Source organism: Lemur catta, chromosome 18, assembly GCF_020740605.2.
Source record: "Lemur catta isolate mLemCat1 chromosome 18, mLemCat1.pri, whole genome shotgun sequence".
Taxonomy (NCBI): domain Eukaryota; kingdom Metazoa; phylum Chordata; class Mammalia; order Primates; family Lemuridae; genus Lemur; species Lemur catta.
The window spans coordinates 45,539,948-45,561,748 of record NC_059145.1 but is presented as its reverse complement, the minus strand read 5'-3'; the positions used below and the strand labels follow the sequence as shown (position 1 = coordinate 45,561,748).

At 41.2% G+C, this 21,801-nt stretch overlaps 1 protein-coding gene across 2 annotated transcripts in view; it reads left to right on the top strand.

Annotated features, from left to right (window-relative positions):
- Window positions 1-21,310, top strand: part of ENTPD3 (ectonucleoside triphosphate diphosphohydrolase 3) — a 34,878-nt gene extending 13,568 nt beyond the window's left edge. For both annotated transcript variants that reach the window (XM_045530482.1, XM_045530483.1), the window contains 7 exons: window positions 7,768-7,918; window positions 10,310-10,469; window positions 11,458-11,691; window positions 16,812-17,084; window positions 17,260-17,370; window positions 17,838-17,975; window positions 20,306-21,310. In XM_045530482.1, the coding sequence (XP_045386438.1) occupies window positions 7,768-7,918; window positions 10,310-10,469; window positions 11,458-11,691; window positions 16,812-17,084; window positions 17,260-17,370; window positions 17,838-17,975; window positions 20,306-20,542 (1,304 nt within the window). In that variant the 3' untranslated portion in view covers window positions 20,543-21,310. The remainder of the gene's footprint in view (window positions 1-7,767; window positions 7,919-10,309; window positions 10,470-11,457; window positions 11,692-16,811; window positions 17,085-17,259; window positions 17,371-17,837; window positions 17,976-20,305) is intronic.
- Window positions 21,311-21,801: the final 491 nt, after the last annotated feature.

Here is a 21,801-nt window from a genome sequence, read left to right as displayed (position 1 = left end):
CTATCTTGAGGTCATAAAGATATTCGTCTATCAAAAGTATTATAATTTTGCCCCTTACGATTAATCCTTTAGACCACATAATCAAGCCCAGTTAGTGAGTATGTATATGTGTAGGCCTTTTATAAAGCCACCCTCTTCCTCTTTAGAGCATTAGGATCTTTGAGTTGGCCTGGAGCCTCCCAACCAGCATGTCCTGAATGTGCTCAGGGTGTCCTTTAGTCCACAGGACAACAGGTTCAAGACTCTGAACCTGTCCTCCTAGCCCCCAGGAGCCTCCTTCATTTCCTTCTGTGAGGTGCCCAAATACTATAAGTTCATGGGATCCATGGGACTGAAAAAGTTGGGAGGCAGGGCTAGCCTTGTCCGTAGAGAGACCAAGAGTCTTCTTTGCATAAGCAGGTGAGTTTGGATAATCAGGTGAGGCAGCCAGGAGCTGCTCCCCAGGTATTGCAGGTTAGGTTCTCTAGAAGCAGATATCAAGACAGAGTTTGGGATGCAGGGTAGTTATTAGAGACCCACTCCTGTGGCAGGAAGGGTGGCAGAAGAAGGACTGCACAGCAAAAAAGTCAAACTTCAATGCAGGCCTGATGAAGCTTCAGCGATCAGTTACTCTGTGCGGGGTTGAAATGGCGTGACGTGGCTGGGCTGCAATACCTCTGTTGCCATCACTCACTGGGTGTTTACCACCCTGGGAAGAGCAAGATCTTGAGCAAGGCAGCTCCCTCCAACTGAAGCAAACCCTGAAGGAGCTTACAGCTGGGACAATGTCTTTATTTGAAGGGGCATCTGCATAGCACGTCTTTGGGTTACCACAACTGGGGATGTTTTCTGAGTATTGCTTTCACTGTTATCCACAAGACACAGGCAGCAGTAGCCTTGCTCTGACCTCATCCAGTGATCCCAGGTCTGTTCAGCTAACATCTGAGCCATTTTCTCACCTCCAAGCATGAAAAGGGCAGGAGGATGCTTCTTTCAAAAAGAGAGACCATCCACTCCAAGAAAAGAGAGAGAAATGGAGGATAGTGATTAAGACTTCACCTCATCCCTACTGTGTGAGCTCGGGAAAGTTATCTAAACTCTCTGAGGCTTGACCCTCTAAAAAAAGAAGAAGAAAAAAAGAAAGAAAAAGAAAGAAAAAACATAATAATAGTATTACCTACCCCTATAGGAGTGGTTTAAAGATTAAATGACAAAATATATGTAAAGCAGGGTAGCAAATGCCTGGCATACAGTAAGTGCTTAATAAGTATTAGCTGTTATTATTCATGGGCACTACAATCCAGATCTCCTTGTTGATCCTCTTGCCAATGGCTACTCTGTCCCACAGTTACAAGATCTCTGTCTTTAGACTTACAAGAGCAATTCAGCTAAGTCAGTCCTGGTGGCTCTGTAGAGAGAGGTAGGACTTTGATGGGGAAGAGTCACAGGCAGTCCCTCAGGGGAAGGGTTCCTGGGCCCACAGAGTCATGGAACCCGCAGCGCATCCATAAATGGATCTTCCCTTCTTTGATCACAGTAGCCTCAGGGATCCATATATACTCTGAATGAACAGAAGACCACTAACTAAAGCTTAAATTACAGAGTTGAAGTTCAGCAAGTGTCATCCCCTCCAAGACATGTGGCTTCTCCAAGGATAATTTGGATTTCTGGTTTCTCAATTGCAAATTTCCCAGGACCCCTCTGCCTTGGGCAGACAGAAGGGGTGGTGAATGCTTGCTCACCCAGCAGTGATTCCCAGAGGCCACAGCCCTCAGAAGTTTCTTTCTCTGGGGGTCCCTGGTGGGTATCAATCCTCAGCTGCTGCTGTTTTCCATGAGTTCGTTGCTGGTGGTCCCCGTGCTGGTGTCTGCACCTTTGGGTTCTTGTGTTAAAGCCATCCTCTTGGGGGGCCTGATTCCCTGCATGCCTCTCTTTTGTGGTGGTCATGCCTGCTGCTGCCTTCACCCCCAAGGGATGTTCACAATGTCTTTCCTTTAAACCAGTGATTAAAAATCCCTTAAACTCTACTGAAGCCTAAACTTAACTATTTCTTCCATGGAAATGCCTCAAAGAGTTGCTTCAGGGACCAGGTCAACATTAGTATCAAAAAGCATCCTTTGTCAATAGTTGGCCAGAGCCCAAGCTGAGGCACATGTCTTTTGCTTCTGTCCCACCTTGGGTAAGTTTTGTGCCATCTGTTCAAACCTCCCTCCCCATGTTGAAATAGTAATTTCAGTGCTCTTTTCACTGGTGGTAAATCCCAGTATCCCAGGAGCTTGTGAGCCCCATCTCCTTTTTCCCTGTAGGAGGCTGGAGGGATCTTATGCAAATAGGCCTTCTGGTGACATACCCCAAGGTTTATCTTGCTCCTCACCAGCTGCTCTCCAGAGACCAGCTGTAGCAGATTGTATTTTGTTTGCCCCAGATTGGACTACACAATAATTACTATAGAGGTATGTGCTGGCTGAAAAGTCTCATTGATTGATTGACCCATTCATTCAATTAATACATATGTATTAGGTGCCCACTGTTTGCCAAGAACTGTTCTTGGCACTGGGAGTTTAGAAATAAACAAAATTTACAGAATATCTGCTGTTAGGTAGTATGGAACTTATATTACAATGAAGAAAACAGACAAAAAAATAAATGGGTGTATAATATGTAAGGGAGATGTGCCGTGAAGAGCAATCAAGCAGGGTGGAGAACTGTCATGCTATTTTAGACAGGAGTGTCAGGGAATGACAAAGAAGATGACAGGTGAGCAGAGACAAAAGTGAGATGAGCGGGTGAGCCAAGTATTAATAAATGTCTGGGGGAAGAACATGCTGAGCAGAAGACATGGCGAGGGAAAGGCCAAGGGGGGAAGCTGCTCAGCATGTTCTAGGAAAAGCCAATGGGCCAGCATGGCTGGAAGAAAGGTGAGAAATGAGGCTGAAGCTATAGCCAAGGCCAGGGCCTTGGGATGTAGCGAGGGATTAGACTGTGACTCAAATGAAGTTTCTTCAGAGTATATTGGGAAGCTATTAGAAGATTCTGACCAGGGAACTAATATGATGTGACTTACAATTTTAACAGATCACTCTGTTGACATAGACCATATACGCAGGGACTAAGATTAGAAGGAGGGAAACCAGTTAAGAGCTATTAGAGCAGTACGAGTGAAAGATGTGATGGTCAGTTTGGCTTTGACCAGTGCTTCTCAACATGGTGAGATTTTGCCCCCCTGGGAACTTCTGGCAATGTCTCAAGACCTTTTTGATTGTCATGACTAGATGTGGTGGTGCTGGCTTCGGGTGGGTAAAGACCAGGCATGCTGCTAAACATTGTGCAATGTACATCACAGCCCCCACATCAAAGAATTATCGGTAGTGCCAAGGTTGAGAAGCCCTGGTCCAGGAAGGCTCTGGGGAAGGGATGAGACGTGCTTAGATTTGGGAGGTATTTTGAAGGTCAACATTATTTTATGCTGAATTTGATAGGAAGCATGTAGGTTGATAATGCATGAGCATCAATGGCCTTGACCATCAATGGATCCAACAAAGGAACTTAGTAGGAATGGTAGCCATGGGAGAGGAAAGCCAGAAACCAAATCCAGGTTATTTGAAGGGAGAGGAAGTGAGCCATTAAGTGAAAGGCTGATGGGGAGGTCATAACCTAAGAAGTTAGACAGACATGATGTGCAAGGCCTAGTACACCTATGTGCTCTTGCCAAAATTATCAAATCTGAATATAATCACATTTCTAAACATAACTCCCAGTTAATAAAAAATCCAGGAGGTAGAGGAACATGTTAAATGACACCTCAAGGATACAATCAGTGAAATCCAGAATGAGAGACAATCTCCCTGACAAGTGATAGGGTTTCTCTAATAAATAACTGGCAAGGAAGAAAAAGAGGGTGGGAAAACTGTTATAGATTAAAGAATCTTAAAACACTTGTCATCCACATGCAAGATATGGACTTTGGTACCTGTTTCATATGAGCTATGCAGAAAAGTTTTTTTGTTTTGTTTTGTTTTGGCTTTTTTAGAGATGGGGTCTTGCTCTGTTGCCCAGAGTGGAGTGCAGCAATGCAATCGTAGCTCACTGCAGCCTTAAACTCCTCCAACTCCTAGGTTCAAGTGATCCTCCCACCTCAGCCTCCTGAGTAGCTGGGAGTATAGGCACATGGCACCACGCCCAGCTATTTATTTTTATTTTTATTTTTTTAGAGACAAGGTCTTGCTATGTTGCTCAGGCTTTATTCTGGGAAATTTGAATACTGACTGTCTCTTTAATGATATTAAGGACTTTTTTTTAGGTGTAATAATTTCTTAGCTATCACGGTTATGTTTTTAAGAGTTCTTATCACTTAGAAATATATACTAAAATGTTTGCAGATGAATTGATAAAATGCCTGGGATTTTCTTTACAATAATCTAGTGAGGATGGAAAAAAGAGAGTGTCAATGAAAATAAGATTGGCTATATATTGATTAACTGTGGAAGCTGAATGATCAGTAAATAGGGATTCATTTTACTAGTTTCACAGGAAAGAATTAGAGTAACAGGAACACTGACATGACATTCAGCATAGTTTTGTTGCTTTTGTTGGATTTACTGACATTTTGGAAAGAAAATAAAGAAAGCCCTGTTAAGTAATCTATCGCATAGGAATTTGCCTGATTTATGCGTTAATACAGAGGACTTAATCTCATATTTTATGCTACTGAGAGAGTTGTGTGCCTTGTTTTAAATAACTTTCTAATTACAAAATAATAATTTTCATTGTGTGAAAATCAGAAAATACAGATAAATAAAATGGAAGTAAAATTATCTGCAATCCTCCCTTCCAGAGGGGAAAAATTTCTTTTTTTAAAGTATATTTTTACATACATACATATATGCACACATGCATATATTTATTTGATTGTTGTTATTGTTATTGTTATTAGCTCTAATGAGCTTCTCACCAGCTCCTTCAGTTCTGAACTCCTGAGACGAAGCTGCCATGCTCCTCAAGCCCCTGGCTTGTTTTGCTGTCATCTGTCGTGGGAGGCCATTCCCCGAGGAGAAATGACAGCAGTAGAGGCTGTGACCTTGGCCAAGGTTGGGAAAGCCTGTCCTTGCTTCTCTAGCACTGCGGATGAAATCCACATGTCTGTGCGTCTTAAGGGACACATCCAAACAAAACTTGTAATTAGAGTCCTCAGGTTTTTTTAATGGTTTGTGGTAGTTGAAAGATGAGTGGAAAAGGTTGAGAAAGGGCAGTGGAAGGAGACAGTGGCTCTAACAATTCCAAACAGACCAAGGAAGTTTCCAGAGGAATTATATTCTCTCCAACTTCCTTATCTGTCCTATACTTTTTCTTTCCTAAACTAGGACTTATTTAAACTCAGATCCTGGACTGGTAGAATAAATTTAAGTTACATTCGCACAACAGCATGCAATGCAACTGTAAAAGGGATGAAGAACATTTATATACTGCTGTGGAATGGTGGCTAGGAAATATTGTTAAATGCAAAAAAGCAAAGTGGAGAAATGTGTATATAGTAAGTAACCATTTGTTTAAAAGGTGAGGTGATACCAAATATATGTGTATTTGCTTATATTAAACAAACATTAGATAAACATTAAAAAAACTACTTATAGGAAGAGGAGACAAGGGTAGGAGCTTGATGTCTCTGATTATACCTAGTTTTGTAGGTTTGATTTTAGAACTATGTAGCTATTTTGATAACTATAAAACTAAATAGTTTTTTAAAAAGCAATTCCTAAAATTCAAAAGCAAAATGAAACAAACTAGCCTAATTAGGCTAATTTTATGTCAAGTTGTTAGCATATTACACAATGATGATCCATAAGAGAACAAAAAATAAATAAAAAATTTTAAAAAGTTGTTGGCATAACCATGTAGAAAGAATATTTTCAAATGATTAAATATGGTCATTTGACTGTACATCCCTAGTGGGATATACCCTAAGGACAAAAAGAACTTTTTAAAAAATTCTCAAACTGTTTTTAATAATCACACAGTTGGTGGCAGTGCTGGTATTTATATGCTGAAACTGTTGTGTGTAGATTGTGAAGTAAAGCAAATGAATGATGTTGGAGTTGCTGGAAATCATGATTTTTAGCATAGGAAAAAGAAGGTAAAGATGTAAGATCAAAGAGGTTAAGTAAAACAATCCTGTAGTCTTGAATTTGAATTGGAAGTATTGATAAGAATTCATGGTGTATATTCTCTTAAATAAAGTTTTCCCTAGGTCTGTCTTCTGAAAAGATTTGGAGTAAATACCCTAGCTTCCAAGGTTTGAACACTAAATACCATTTTTCAATAAAAGGAACCAGGACTCCTTGGAGAAATAGCTGATTTCAGATCTGGGGCAGGAAATGTACAAAGTCATCTGATATATTCTGTTACTCAGAAAGCAAAGAAGCCCTCAAAGCTTCTGAGTCATGTTGAAGAGGACCCCGCTGGCCAGAGATGAGATGCTCAATAAAAATAACTGCAATAAATCAACACACATCAAATATGTTTAAAGTCATATGTTCCTAAAGATCCACAAAAACAAGCAAAATATTTCGTGGATTAAATTAGGGGATGCTGGAGTGGAAACTATACTTTTAAAGCTGGTAAACAGAGGAAAATAATCAAGCACTTATCCTGCCTTCTCTGTACAAACCATACCATAGAGTAACCAAACAGTTAATTATGGGAAGGTTTTTCTCTTATGAAAGTATTTTAGGTAATAAATGAAAAACAAAAGATAGGATTGAAGTATCATCATTTTGCAACCGCTAATGAAATCATGGATCTAAGCCATGCTAAGTGATGACTGCTGACAGCACACAACGAGAGACAACCAGACACTATGGGCCTCCTATTGTAAGTCCACATTAACCCCTATCAAGTATGATTTTTGGAAAAATTCAAACCTGAGTTTGATCAAGCCTGTACATTCAATTAACGATTTGTAGAAAATACCAGAGGCCAAGTAAGATGTTAATTGGACTGTGCGGTACAATCAGCAAATTCTAGACTGTGGAAACTCTGCAGGACAGAGAAATTGCGAGGAAATTTTTAGTAATTACAAGGAAAAATAGAAAGGTAGGGCAGAACCAATAGATTAAAAGAGACTTGAGATTGTGATGTATGGCATTTGTTGGGATCCTGATTCATGCAAAAGAGAGAGGGGGGAGAGAGAGAGAAAGAGAAAGAGGGAGGGAGGAAAGGAGGGAGAAAAAGACTGAAAGGCAGGATGAGAATGAATATGGAGTCAATATGAACCATAACTAGATAGTTGATGATACTAAGAAATTATTTTTAATTTTTATAGATGTAACAATGGAACTCTAGTTATGCTTTTTTCAAAGAATTCTTACCTTAGTGACACATACTAAAATACTGGAATGAAATGAAGCAATGTCTGCAATTTGCTTTGTGGAGAGAGTGGGAAAGAGCATAGCTGAAGTAAGAGTTGATTGCTGTTGAAGCTGGGAGATGGGTGCATGAGGTTCGATATACAGTTCTCTCTACTTTTATTTATATTTAAAATTTCCATAATGGACACATCTTTTTAAAGTAGGCCCTGGCTTACTTTTTTCACCTTGTAATTCATTCCTTCCAGAGATTGGGAGTGGACTGATCAATGTGACCACAAGGAACTTAGTACATCCACCTCTTTTCAATCCCCTACCAAATTACTGGGTTAATACTTTCCAAAGCCAATTTGTTTTTTATTTAAAAGCTGTATTCCTATTGTTTGCTCCTGGGAATGCTGACAAGTGCTGCCCGCTTGCTCTGCAGGCTCTGGGATCTCCAGCTATGGGAAAAAACCCCAGGATGCCCCCAGAGCCTTTGAGGAGTGCATGCACCAAGTCAAGGAGCAGGTTCCAACCCACCTCCACAGATCCACGCGCATTCACCTGGGAGCCACGGCTGGGATGCGCTTGCTAAGGTAAAGGCGAAATGCCACAAACAAGCCCATTTGACCAAAATAGCCAAGAGTGTGTGGGACCTTGCCAAGAGTGGAACTCTATTTCTGGGAACAAACCCGAGAGCAAGAAACCCATATTATGCCATAAGCTTGGACTTTAAAGGTTGGGAAACTTTTAGTCTTTATTTTAATACCCAGAAGGAAACAGTTCTAAAATCTCCCTTGGTGATTTTATTGAAAACACTGGGAAAAAGGAGGTAATGTGAAATCTCATGGGGTGTACCTCTAGTTCTTTAGCAAAGTAGTTGTTTTTGACACTTGGGATTTTGACATCTGTGAACGACCAGCTAAGTTCTACAGTAAGTGCAACCCACAGCTATATACCTTCTGCCCGTAATAAAATGTCACTGAATTCTGCTTTAAAACAATGGAATATCTGCACCTCATGTCAATCAGAGCCTTTGGAGTTGCTTCAAAACAAAGATCTCGTTTCGTTCAATTAGTTCCTTCTAACAGCCATGATTTTTTTAGCCCAGTTGCTTTGTTTTTGAATGTCTTTTCTCCATTATAATATTTCCTTGACCTTGAAATAAAAGAGAAATTATTCCAAAAAGAAATGCCAAATTTAAATGTGCTCAGGGTAGAGGCCAGTGTAAGCATTGCAATAAGGCTTTCTCACAAGAAGATGACACGCATTCTGTCTCTAAGGCACTCTATCTGTGATTCCAATCATGTAAGTCCGGGCATGAAGAAAATATAAAGGAAAAACAAACAGAGCCATTTTTATGTGGTCATAAAAAGAAATCATGAAGCACTCTCCGATGGACTGGGCCTTTGCCTTGGAGTTCCCTACCCTCGTTTCTGTTCTGATGTCCTGGCCGACCACGTAGAATGTGGACAGAAGTCAGATTTCTTTGCTCATTGCATTGTATTTCAAAATGATTGAGTTTACCTATAATAGAAATGATCTATAAATTCCTTCCGTCTGCCTTTCTTCCTTATAAAAACAGTTCTTAGGAACCTGACACCTTCTTAGTCGTTTCCCCCCCAATCTCTCAGTGAGAAGTAATTAAAAGGCTCTGCGGTTTACAGCCCGTGACAAAAACCATGGAACAGGAAGGCCACCACCAGGGGAAAAAGTGGATGTCACCTTTGAATAGATTAGGTATCAACTCCTTCTTGTAAAACTGCTTTCTGATGACGATCTGTTCTTCTGAGGAACCAGCTGGGGGGGTTTTGGTTTTTGTTTTTGAGACAGAGTCTTGCTGTGTCGCTCCAGGTAGAGTGCAGTGGCATCATCGTAGCTCACTGCGACCTCAAACTCCTGGGCTCAAGCGATCTTACTGTCTCAGCCTCCCAGGTAGCTGGGACTACAGACTCACGCCACGATGCCCAGCTAATTTTTCTGCTTTTAATAGAGACGGTTTTGCTCTTGCTCAGGCTGGTCTCAAACTCCTGAGCTCAAGCAGTCCTCCCGCCTCGGCCTCCCAGAGTGCTAGGATTACAGGCGTGAGCCACTGCACCTGGCCTGATATTTTAATTACTAGAAAAGCAAAATAAAAAAAAATTAATGAGAATCAGCTGTGATGGGAATGATAAAACTGGGAAAACTCTGACTTATTTTCCAAGCAGTGATAATTTGCCACTGAACTGGCATTGATTCCACTTGTATCCTTGCTTTTCTTCCTGAGCCAGGAGTGATCCAGTGCTCTTGGCTTTCTTAATCCACTGATGAAAGAGGAAATACTCTCCCAAATGAGCTTTCTTTCATAGGGTGGATGGCAGCAGATGGATGCTTTAACACTGTGTCATGGGGCATATAATAATGCTCTGCTGCCATTCCTCTGTGAGTCACCACACCAGTGGTTTTTCAGTCCACTGAGTGTCATGGTGACCATCATATCCCATCATCATGATGCAAGAACAGCAGAAAACTCAACCCTCTTCCTTTCCCCCTTCCTCCTAAGCTCCCCTTCCTTCTGGCTGGATGAGGGAGGATTCCTTTATATGGTGCCCCCAAGAGATTACTTATGCCACTTCTATGCCTTCACCAATCTCCTTGCCTCTGCTGCTCTGACACAGAGCAATGGCAGTTAAGTAGGAGGCTCTTATGATTAGCTGATCACTGGAGAGTGGAACAGGAATAGGTAGGGGTGGGAAGAACACATTGTTCTTTTACTGAAAGCTATTTTCCTGCTTGGCAGTCTGACAGGTAATAAGTGCATCCCAGTTTTGCGGTTGCCCTGGAAGTCTTCAGCTTGCAAAAGGGGTTGCTATGTACTGCACACATCTGGAAAATCATCGCTACCAGCAGGGAGGTGGGGAGGTTTACGTTTCCATCTGAGCGAGACTACGGATTTTAAGACTGTGTTGTCTGGGCACTCAGCCTTTTGTGTTCTGTGCCTTGCATAGGTTGCAAAATGAAACAGCAGCTAATGAAGTCCTTGCGAGCATCCAAAGCTACTTCAAGTCCCAGCCCTTTGATTTTAGGGGTGCTCAAATCATTTCTGGGCAAGAGGAAGGGGTATATGGATGGATTACAGCCAACTATTTAATGGGAAATTTCCTGGAGGTGTGTGGAAACAAATGCATGGTTTTTAACCTTACTATTTATCCCATCTCCTGTGAGTGATAGACATCTGTCCTGTATCATTCCTATCATGTGATGTGTTAGAGAAACACCTATGAGACAATAGATAAGAAAAGATACGAATAGCTGAGAAAAAAACATGGGTCATAAACGGGACCAAATGCACAGGGGAGAAGGAATGTCATCACTTCACTAGCTCGTGTGAAATTGGAAGGGGTGGGCTCTAAATTTAACACTGGGCTATGAGTCTTTTGAAGGGCAGTTGGGGAATGACCCTTCCAAGAGGCTCCATGGTCATGGAATTTATAGAGCCCTCAGTGGGCTTCCCTGAGTCCCCAGAGACAGAGGGAAGTCTTCCCTCTGTGTCCTCAGGCCTCCCTACGAGTTCAATCTCTGCACCCCCCGCCCCCGTTTCTTAGGTGCAGAAGAAAGTCACCTCCAAGAGACAACCTCCATAGTATAGAGGGCACAGACTGAGGGCACCCAGACCACATCCTGCCCAAGACCTATTTTGTTCCCCCTCAAATGTATTTTAAATTTTTAAATTAATTACCCACCGTTAACATTTGGGCAATTTCACATAAAAATCCACATTTCTAGCTACTTCTGACCACCTTACCCAAAATTGTGGCACCAAAATTGGAGGGACTGGTCATAATGGGCTCACATTCCTGCATGGTAACAACCAGTGGGAACAGAGTGTAACTCTGGGACTCACCAGTTTGTCACAGTCCCTACCAGTCCCTGTTATAGACACCTAATCTTCACTCATTTAGTACTCATCTATGTTCTCTGCCCAGCTCCCGTAGCATTTGAATTCACAACCCCTGAGAGAAAAGGAGAGAATTGGTCCTGAATGCTCCCCTGTCACACTTCTTAGCAGTAGGAGATGGGCCTTGGGTGGAGAACCCTGGGCAAATAGAGGTGGTGCCTTTGGCCTTCTTTCTCGCTTCTGTTCCCCACTATGCAGAAGAACCTTTGGCATATGTGGGTGCATCCGCACGGCGTGGAAACCACAGGTGCCCTGGATTTAGGCGGTGCCTCCACTCAGATATCCTTCGTGGCAGAAGAGAAGGTGGACCTGAACACCAGTGACATCACACAGGTGTCCTTGTACGGCTACACGTATGCGCTCTACACACACAGCTTCCAGTGCTATGGCCGGAACGAGGCTGAGAAGAGGTTTCTGGCAATGCTCCTACAGGTACCTGAGCCGAGGGGAGGGTGCCCTGGAGTCTGCCCTTTCCACTCCAATTGTCCAGTTGGAAGGTGGATAGAAATAATACCATTTTCCAATTTACTCCTGGGGGTCCAAGTATACTTGCTCTCCCTTGCACTCTCTCTCTCTTTCTGTTTGTTGACCACTTCCAGCAAACTTGAGTAAGAAGTCAAGGAAGTTGCAGAGCTCCATGTCTTTTGTAAATGATTCAAGACCTGAGATCCCTTCCCTTTATGAACACAAACTGTTTTAAACCAGTTGCTAAATAAGCCTAAGAATTTTGAGACTCTCCTGGGTGCAGACAAAATACTTTTAGTGGTCACAAGAGAACTGCTTGCTGAAAAGGGAGAGGGTAGAGCCATTCCCAGGCTCAGCCTCCTTTTAGATGGATCTATATTAGGCAAGCCAGATGCCTTTCATATAGTGGAACTTTACAGCAACCAAATTCCATCATGTTGGTCAGTAATTCACATGGTAAGTGCTCTGGGGCCCAGAAGGCTACTTCCAGCATTAGCTGGAGAGCTGGTGCTAATGTAAACGCAACATTACGCAGTGTGCATCAGTGAGGGCCCTAGCTGCTCCCGTGTTCGGGGCACATCCATCTCAGCCATGGCTGGGCTGCTGAGACGGAGGGGAGGGGCCTTGACTAGAGGGATATGAGGGTAACCAGAAGCCACAGATCCTAGCTTCTGATGGGACTGGAGCAGGGGACAAGGCCTGGGTCAGCCTGTGAACAGACGGGACACAGCATCAGTGTGTTAACCCCCATTCCTCCAATCTACCTTGGCAACTGAGGACAGGAGCAGTATTCCCAGACACTAGCCTGCAGAAGAACTGAGCTGGCTCACAGAAGTGTCCTCCACAGCACAACTCACGTCTTCAGACCCCTGCATTTACCCAGTGTTCATGCAGGGTGGGTTGTGGGAACTCACCCCCTGTTCTGGTCCCTCCCCAAAACTTCTCTCGGAGTCTGCCAGGAAAGGCAGGCACCTCATCATACGTGCACGTGACATTGATTGTCAAGAGAGTCTGAGCACTGCCTAGGAAGGACAGACATGAGAACCCTACAGACAGCCCTCCACTACTCTTGCATGGCTCCCGCCAACTCTCACTCCCTGCCCCACTCGGCCAAACCCAACCCACAGGCAACCCAGGCAGCCCTTCCCACTGGGGGTCTCAGTAATCACCACTTATCCTCACTTGCTCATTGAAGTAGTTCAACCAACATGCTTCCTTCTAGGAAAGGCACCCTGGGAAGTCCTCTTTTCTCCAACTCCTTTTATTTCCACAATGCTTTAATGTCCCTTCCTCCAGCTCTGGCCCTGGCAGGGGTGGAAGGTGGAGCTTCAGGTGAAATCATTCTTTTCCCAGGGTGAGTGAGGGTCAGAGAGGCTAACCTCTTAAATTTGGCTGGCCCTAAGCAATGTGCGTGTGTGTTTATATGTGTACTCCTACAACAGTTACTAAAGAGTGATATCTATGTATCCAGCAGTCCTTAGTAGAGAAGTAAATACTCCACCTTTCTGAGCTGTCATGTAGGTTTGAGAATTCAGGACTCCAAGTGCGGTCCCAGCACTGGAAGCAGAGGAGTGAGCCCCCAGGCTATCACAGTCAGCTCACAGGGACAGAGGTCTCCGATTTGCCTGGTAACCTCTAGATGCCTGAGAGGGTGGCTCTTCCCCTGGAGACTTCTGACTCAGCTAAGGAGAGGGATCCAGCTGTGATAAGGCTTACCTACAAATGCATGCCCAGACCTGCCTGACCAATACTTTCATGGGCCAAATATGTGTTGCCAAACCCTGACTTGGAAGGTTCACACAAATTATTGCATCATGAACGCTGGCTGAGTAAACTCCACCAGTGTGAGTCTCATTTCCTATACTATAAAGAATTACATACTGTTGTGAGAATGATACCTAGATGTATACTTTGCAAATTATTTTCTTATTAGTGAGTTTCCTGTTGCCTTATGGCTCAAGTCTCACTCTGACGGCATGTCAAACATCAGGGGCATGCATTCACTGTCTTTATTTCCCTTTTAAAGTCAGAATTTTGTCTTCATGTTCAGTGAAAAACATTCATAAGATGAACACTGAAAAGTATAAAGAATTTTTTTAAAAAACAGAATTAACCACTATTAACATATTGTTGCATTTTCTTTCAGTTTTTTATGCATGAATATGATTGACAAACTTAGTTTCATATGGCATATAGAGTTTTATATCCAGCTTTTATTTTACCTAACAATATATCATGAGCAATTTCCTGTGTTGTTAATATCCCTGAAATTATAATTTTATGGGTGTGTAATATTCCAAGTGTCATACTTTAACCACAAAAAACTATATTGATCATTTTACCATAGAAGAAAGTACATTCCTATTGTAAAAATTCCAAACCATACGAAAGGGGTTAAAGTAAAAATGAAAGAACCTTCCTCCAATCCCATTTACTGAATGCTGTCACTAGTCACGGCTTGATATGTTGTTCTTCTCCACTTTCCAGGTTAATATATTAACTTATTTTCTTTACTGTTTAATGTTCAATAATTTGTCACCATTCTCCTGATGGGCACCAGGCTACATCCTATTTTGTTGCTGCCACAACAATAAAATATACATTCTTGCACATACAACCTTATGAACTAGTGATTTTACTTCTGTAGGATAGGGTCAAAGGATAGATGTATTTTTTACTTAAATGGCCAAATAGGCAATCTTCCAGCAAAATTAAAACCATTCAGATTCCCAACAATGTTTTGATGACTTTTTGAAATCTTATCACTTCAGGGATTTTAAGACATCCCAGTAATAAGTACTTGATAATGAAGATCTCTTTCCGGATTTTCTGTTCTGTTCTATACATCCATTTTTGCATTCTTGGGCCAATATCATATTGTTCTACTTGCAATAGTCTGTTTTTCTACTCTCAGGCATTTATTCTGAACTTCAAAATAACTTTAAATAGTAACCCAGAAAAGTTTTTCCATTGAGATTGTGATTATAATTGCATTAATGTATATATTAAGTTGGTAAAATTTGGCTTATTCATATTAAGAATTTCCATCCAGAATTATAAAACATCTTTCCATTTATTTAGTTCCTAGCTTGTATCCTTCAATAAAATTTACAGATGACATCATTGGTTCTGTACCGCTGTTTTTTTATTTTTTTATTTTTTTTATTTTTGTACCACTGTTTTGTTTGTTTTTGTGTTTGTGTTGACACTTCTTTTTTTATTAATTTCTAAAAAATATACATACAAAGTACACAACATTGTTCCCTAACTTCATTCGTGGGATAAAGGAATTGCTACTACTTGTCTTTCTTGAACCATTGTTGTTAAATGTAGTTTCTTTTTGTATGTTTTTAATACTTTCCATCACTATTGAGAATAGTTTCTACCATTGTTTTTTCCACTTTTAACTGGTTTTACTCTAAGATCAGATCAGATTGTGCTGTAGTTTTCTAGTGCACCTTTTCTCTCTCAAGCCCAGTGGATTTACTTTTTCATAACAGTGCCCTCCCTGTAAACACTAAGTTTGGTGAAGATTGTTGAATGTTGAGTGCCTGAACTTGGCACATTGGCAAACTATATTCAAAGAATGCCTTAACAAATAATTCAAACACAAAAGAAAGAAAAGAGAACTGATATTTACAGAGCTTCGTCTATGTGCCAAGCCAGAAATAATTTATACTATTCTTGATCATTGAAAAAGTGTAAGTCAGATTTGGAGGTAGATACTAAATAAACCGTTGGTTGGTTTGATTTTTTTTCTTCCAACCAATATTTCAGCCATTGAGTAACCCAGGCATGATACGCTACAAATTAGATATAACAATTTCTTAAAATCATAGACTGTTTTTCACACCATGGAGGCAGAAAGGGGACTGTTCACCTCCTCCCCAGTCATATGAAGATCTTTCTGGAAGACACTCATGTGAGTTGTATTGGATGAGTGTTGAATTTTTTTATAGGGTTCTATGCAGAATCCTGTCACTGGCCATTGTTAATAATTGCATTATTTTGATGTATGCCTCAATTTCCTCATCAGTAAAATGAAAGAGTTAGGCTAACTGTCTGAGTCAAGATTTTACTGTAGAGGAAACTGTATGCCTTAGTGGCTTTGAAATTGAACAGAGTTCAAATCCAATTCCTTAGAAAAGAGAGTTCATAAATAGAACCAAACACATTTAGGACTTTAGCATAAGATAAAGCGAGTATTTTGCACCAGTAGATTAAAGATTGAATAGTCATCTGGAAAGAGTAAAGCTATGTCCCTACCTCAGTCTTTATATCAAATAAATTGTAAATGGATCAAAGATTTATATGTGACAAGGGTATTTATTTGTTTGCAACAGCAAAATGATTGGAAACTACCTCAGCGCTCATTTAGAGGGTATTCCTTAAGTAAATTATGGTGTACTTGTACAGTAGAACATTATGCAACTACTAAAAAGAAGAAGCCACTCTACATGTACCATGAATGGAAAGATCTCAAAGATATATTTTTACGTTAGAAAAGCAAGGAACAGAACAGGATATATTAAGTGCTACCATTTATGGTTTAAAAAAAAGAAAAGAGGTGAGAGAAGAAAATATATTTGCATGTATACAAGATCTCTGGAAGGACACACAAAAACTGACAATAGTGATTGTTTCCAGAGAGGGGTCTTGTGTGTGGAAGTGGGTGACAGGGAGACTTCATTTTCATTTGTTTATTTGTACGTTTTGGGTTATTTTACTACATGGATAAATAATATTCTATTTAAAATGATGCATTAATCTAAAGATACCTGTTTTCTCACCAAAATGGAGCTTATAAAACCTGCTTGATAGGGCTATCATAAGGGCTGGATCAGATAATGTGAGAGAGAGCCTAGTACTGTGCCTGGTATAGCGTAACTGTCTCACACACACGCCCCTTCCCTGCCCTTACGTGAGTTATCCAGACAACCTAGGATCAGGTACACACTGGTGAAGAGTGGTATTCTTTCAGTTTCTCTCTTAGCATTGGAAGGTAGTCAGAGTGAGAATTTGCAAAAGGGAAATACCTGGTCCTCCACAAAAGAGTGGTTTCTAACACCTCACTCTTATACCTACAGAACTCTACCACCAAAACCCATCTCGTCAACCCCTGTTACCCTCAGGATTATAGCACCAACTTCACCATGGGCCACCTATTTGACAGCCTGTGCACGGTGAACCAGAGGCCAGCACGTTACAACCCTGACAAGATCATCACTTTTGAAGGAACTGGGGACCCATCACTCTGTAGGGAAAAGGTGGCTTCCATATTTGACTTTAAAACTTGCCACGATCGAGAAACCTGTTCCTTTGATGGGATTTATCAGCCAAAGGTTAAAGGGAAATTTGTGGTAAGAGCAAAACCCACTGGAAGATTCCTTTCTCCCTTCTTCATCAAATATTTATTTCTCACCTTTCTGTTTCTCTTCTGCTGACCCGTTACCCACTTTCTTATTACTCACCCCAAAACCTCCATATTATACCCCATTCTGAGAACTAATTTTCTTCTGTACGATTTGTTTACAGGCTTTTGCAGGATTCTACTACACAGCCAGTGCTTTAAATCTTTCAGGTAGCTTTTCCCTGGATGCCTTCAACTCAAGCAGCTGGAATTTCTGCTCACAGGATTGGAGTCAGGTCAGTATTTAAAGAGAAGTGATCAATGTCAGTACAGAAAAGTATAGCAGAATCTACTCCATGTGCGTCCATATGTGTGTATGTTCTGATTTGGCCTTCGTGCTCCTTCTGCCACATGTGTGAAATGGGGTCATAAGAGCATCTACCTCACGCATGCAGTGCGCATCAGTGTTATAAGCATCGGTGTTGTAAGCATCAGTGCTATAAGCAGCAGTGTTATGAGCACATACGGAGTGGTTGGAACAACGTTTGGAACATAACAAGCACTCAATGAATTTAGAGGTGGTTATTTTGTGGTATTTTATAGGGATGTTTTAATTATTGTCTTACATAATTATATTTTTAGACATTTTATTATGAAATTCTGAGTGATAAGATTCTTTAAAATATGACAGCTAATCTAAGGTGTTCATTTTAAAGCATACCTGCCTTCCCTGCCTCTCAGATGTTTTAAACCTCCTTTTTAGCTTCCTGTCCTGCTCCCCAAATTTGATGAGGTGTACGCCCGCTCCTACTGTTTCTCAGCCAACTATATCTACCACCTGTTTGTGAATGTGTACAAATTCACAGAGGACACCTGGTCCCAGATACATTTTAAAAAAGAAGTAAGTCAAAGCAAAATCTTTTTCTCCCAAAAGAGAAGTTTGAATGTATGTATGCATGTGCCAGAAATGTAGAAGGTAAAAGGGTATTGGTGATTGAAACTTGTTGGGCAGAAGCTGATCACACTGAGTCGTTCCCGGGAGAAGCGCCCCGGAGAAGTTAGAGAGGTTGCTCACAGGAGACCAATCCAGGTGAGGAAAGGACTGGAAGCCCAGGCCCAGTGAACAAGGAGATCCTCAAGGGCAGGGACTCGTCTTACTAACTTCATATTCCCAACATTCATCACAAGAGCCAGAACTTAGTAGGTGCTTGGTAAATGTTTGTTGAGTTAATAAATAAATATGTTAAGGATCTGAGACTTTTCATGCTGAATAAAAGCTTGAAATATTAATATAACTTAACTTTGTAAAGAGGAAAGTACCTAATTGTTCTCCATTTTACAGAGATGTCAGAGCAAGATACAGGCTTTAGAACATAAGAGAGTTACATTAGCATTAAGCAAGAATTTTCTCTTTGAATGAGCCTGAGGTCACTGTATTTACTGACAAAGACTTGGGAGATGGGGAGGATCTTCTTAGCTCAGCGTTTTATATATCCATAAATATATAGATATGTTATATCATTTATAGATATAAATGATTATCAAGTAACCAGAATGGTTGGAAGCTGGAATCACAGCTGTCACCAGGTGACAATGAAGAGACCTCCAGACCTTGTTTTCAGGCAGGACTCAGCCTTGCAAATATGTTCAGCCAGCGCAATGTTCCCCAGGTTCTGGGAAGATTTTCTCATTTCAGGAATAGCAGATGTGAAGCATGAAGGATGTCTGGAGTCAGCCTGTTCAATACTAGCTTTGACAATAATTAGATTAAACCAATCAATATCCTGCCTTAGGCCTGCGACTGTCTACTTTTACTAAATAAAATTGGGTAATCTACAAAAAATAAGGATGTCTGGAGACATAAGGACCATTGGTGGCATGTACTCTCTAAGCTTAGCTTCTAATGAATCTAATTACCAGTAAAATACAGTCTAAGAACGGAGAATGACTTTCCATTGAATACTGATTTGGATTGATATAACCTCCTAGGTTTAAAGTTTCTTTCCTTTAATCATAAAGAATTTTATATCCAGCCAAATTAGTAATTAGATGTAAGGGTATAAAAAGACTTCAGAAGATTTGTCACACAAAACTTATATTGAAAATATTTTTAGGGGAAGTAGTCAAGAGGAGAATTAAACCCAGGAGATGTTACAAAAATACAGGAAGTAATAATAAATGATGTGGCTTAAAACTTATATTAAAGAAGAAAACTAACACTAAATAAAAGAGAAAAATCCATCCATATAGCCCAAGTATAGAAAATACCCAACATGAAAGTGCTATGGTGGGGGGGTCATAGGATACAGGGACACAAGCACAAACTAAAAATGTCAATGTGGACATACAGGTATCATTTTTAAGGCAGTAAAGGAAAAAATATATAGAAAAATAGCACTAACTAAAAATTTAAAAGTAATATATTAGAAAGAAGTTCAAATATACCAATGATCACAATAATCATAACCTTAATAAACATAAACCTACCAGTTAAAAGACAGACATTGCCAGATTGGATTCTTAAAAATCAAGTAGCTGCCATTTATAAGAGAAACACTTATACTTCAAACATAAGGACATGGAAAGACTGAAAGTTTAAAAAAAAAATTTAAATTATCAGTCAACCACCACCCAAAAGAAAGCTGGTGTATTTATTTGATATCTGACAAAACAGTGTTTAAGACAAAAAGCCTCATTTGAGATAGACAGGGTTACAACATAATGATAAAAAGTTCAACTCGCTACAAGGATTGCAAATTCAAAACATTTATATGCCTAATAAACCAACCTAAAAACATGTAAAGCCAAAATGTGTGGAAGCAACAAGCAATTGACAAAGTCTGCTTCCCATTTGGACTGATTCCCTGCTCTTAGAAGCTGGTCCTGGGTTTAGCAAACCACTCCTTACCCTCTTTCTCTAGCCACAAACACCCCTATAGCCCTGGACCACAGGGACACTTTCATTGTTACTAACTGTGCCTTCTTTGTGCCTGGCTGTGACGAGGTTGTGAGGATTCATTCTTTTGACTGTTTTCTCTTCATTGCTGGAGGTGAGACCCCCAAGCCTTGGTGGCCACAGTGTGGTGTCTGAACTTGGACCAGTCCTTTCGCCTCCTCGGGCCACAGTTTCCTGTGGGAGCTTTGCGAGGTTGATAGTGGTGTGCCCGGGTGTGTAATTGCAGCCTCGAGGCTTGTTCTGAGAACTGAGCCGTCTTCCCCTCTACTCCACAGGTGGGGAACAGCAGCATTGGCTGGTCTCTTGGATACATGCTCAGCCTGACCAACCAGATCCCAGCTGAAAGCCCCCTGATCCGCCTGCCTGTACAGCCGCCTGTCTTTGTAGGCATCCTCACCCTCTTCACAGCAGCAGCCTTGCTGTGTCTGGTATTTCTTGCATACCTGTGTCTGGTGTCCAGGAAAAAGAGGCACTCTGAGCATGCCTTTGACCATGCAGTGGATTCAGACTGAACCTTCAAAGCAGCTCCTGGAACCCAAGGGCTGTTTAGAACCAGCCTGAGTGGCACCAGGCAATGCAAGCAAAGTGGCCGCCTTTAGGAAATACAGCTAAAGTCAAACACCTAGAACATGTGCCTCTCAGATACTGATTTCTGCCAAAGCACCTCTTGGGGAATCCCCCGGCTGCTCTGGGCACATTGCTCTTCCGGAGACCCCACCACACACTTGCTGATTTATTGGGGAACAGAGAAGAGACAGGCCCTCAAGGTCAGACCCTTTATTCCACGTCCCCAAGAGAAAGAGTAAGTTGAGAATATACAGTTTAATGTTGAATAATTTACCTCAGGGCTTAGTTGCCATCTTCCTCCCTCAGTATTGCTCCCAGCAAGACACCCAGTAAGCATTTGAACCAGGCAAATATCTCATTTTATGGCTTCCTCCCATTGGGCCTTAATTAAGACTTTCTTTTAGCAAGCCCATAAACATTGAGTGCCCTCAGGTTGGTAGAACATAGTACCTGGGGGAGAAGGCTCCTTTCCACGAGGACAGTGGCTGGGCTTCTGTCATGCAGGTAGGACCTGAAGCACAGAGACACACAGAAGGTCTCCAAGAAAACTGTAGGCCATTCTAAAAGTAGAATTCCCACTCCAGACTCTGGCCATTAGATTGCAGCCTGTGTGTGTGCCATCGTCCTCACCTCACCGTCATACCTGTATGCCCTCCTACAAAACGCACTTACACCTAGTGAGGTTATCGCATTCCAGATCTGATTGCCTTTGCTAGGCTGCCTTCCCATTGTTCTCATGCTGTGTATATTTTCCCACCATTCCCACAGGTAAACTTGATGCTGTCATAAGACATCCTATTCTATGATTTGCTCACCAATTACTTTCCTAGATCACAGACATCTCTGTGTAGTAGCCAGAGTTCTTAACTTTGGGGATAGAAAAGGAAGCTGCAGGAATATTTATCTCCAAAGTGGGACGAGAAAGAACTCCAGCAAATCCAAAGGCTACAAACTAAAAATCAGCATCATTTCAGATAGCTGTTTGTTAGCTGAATATGGAATAAAGAACTCATATTTTATTTTGACTTGCAATGTGTGTGTTTGTTAACTTGCATATGGTGCTCTTTCTCCTAAGGACCCAACATGGCATTTATGAGAGGAATTGTTTTTTAATTAAGAGAATTTTCTTTAAAACTTTCCCAGTGAATTAAGAAAACTATCCATTAATGTCATATTTATTCCAGAGAGTTCAAATTGCCTTCGC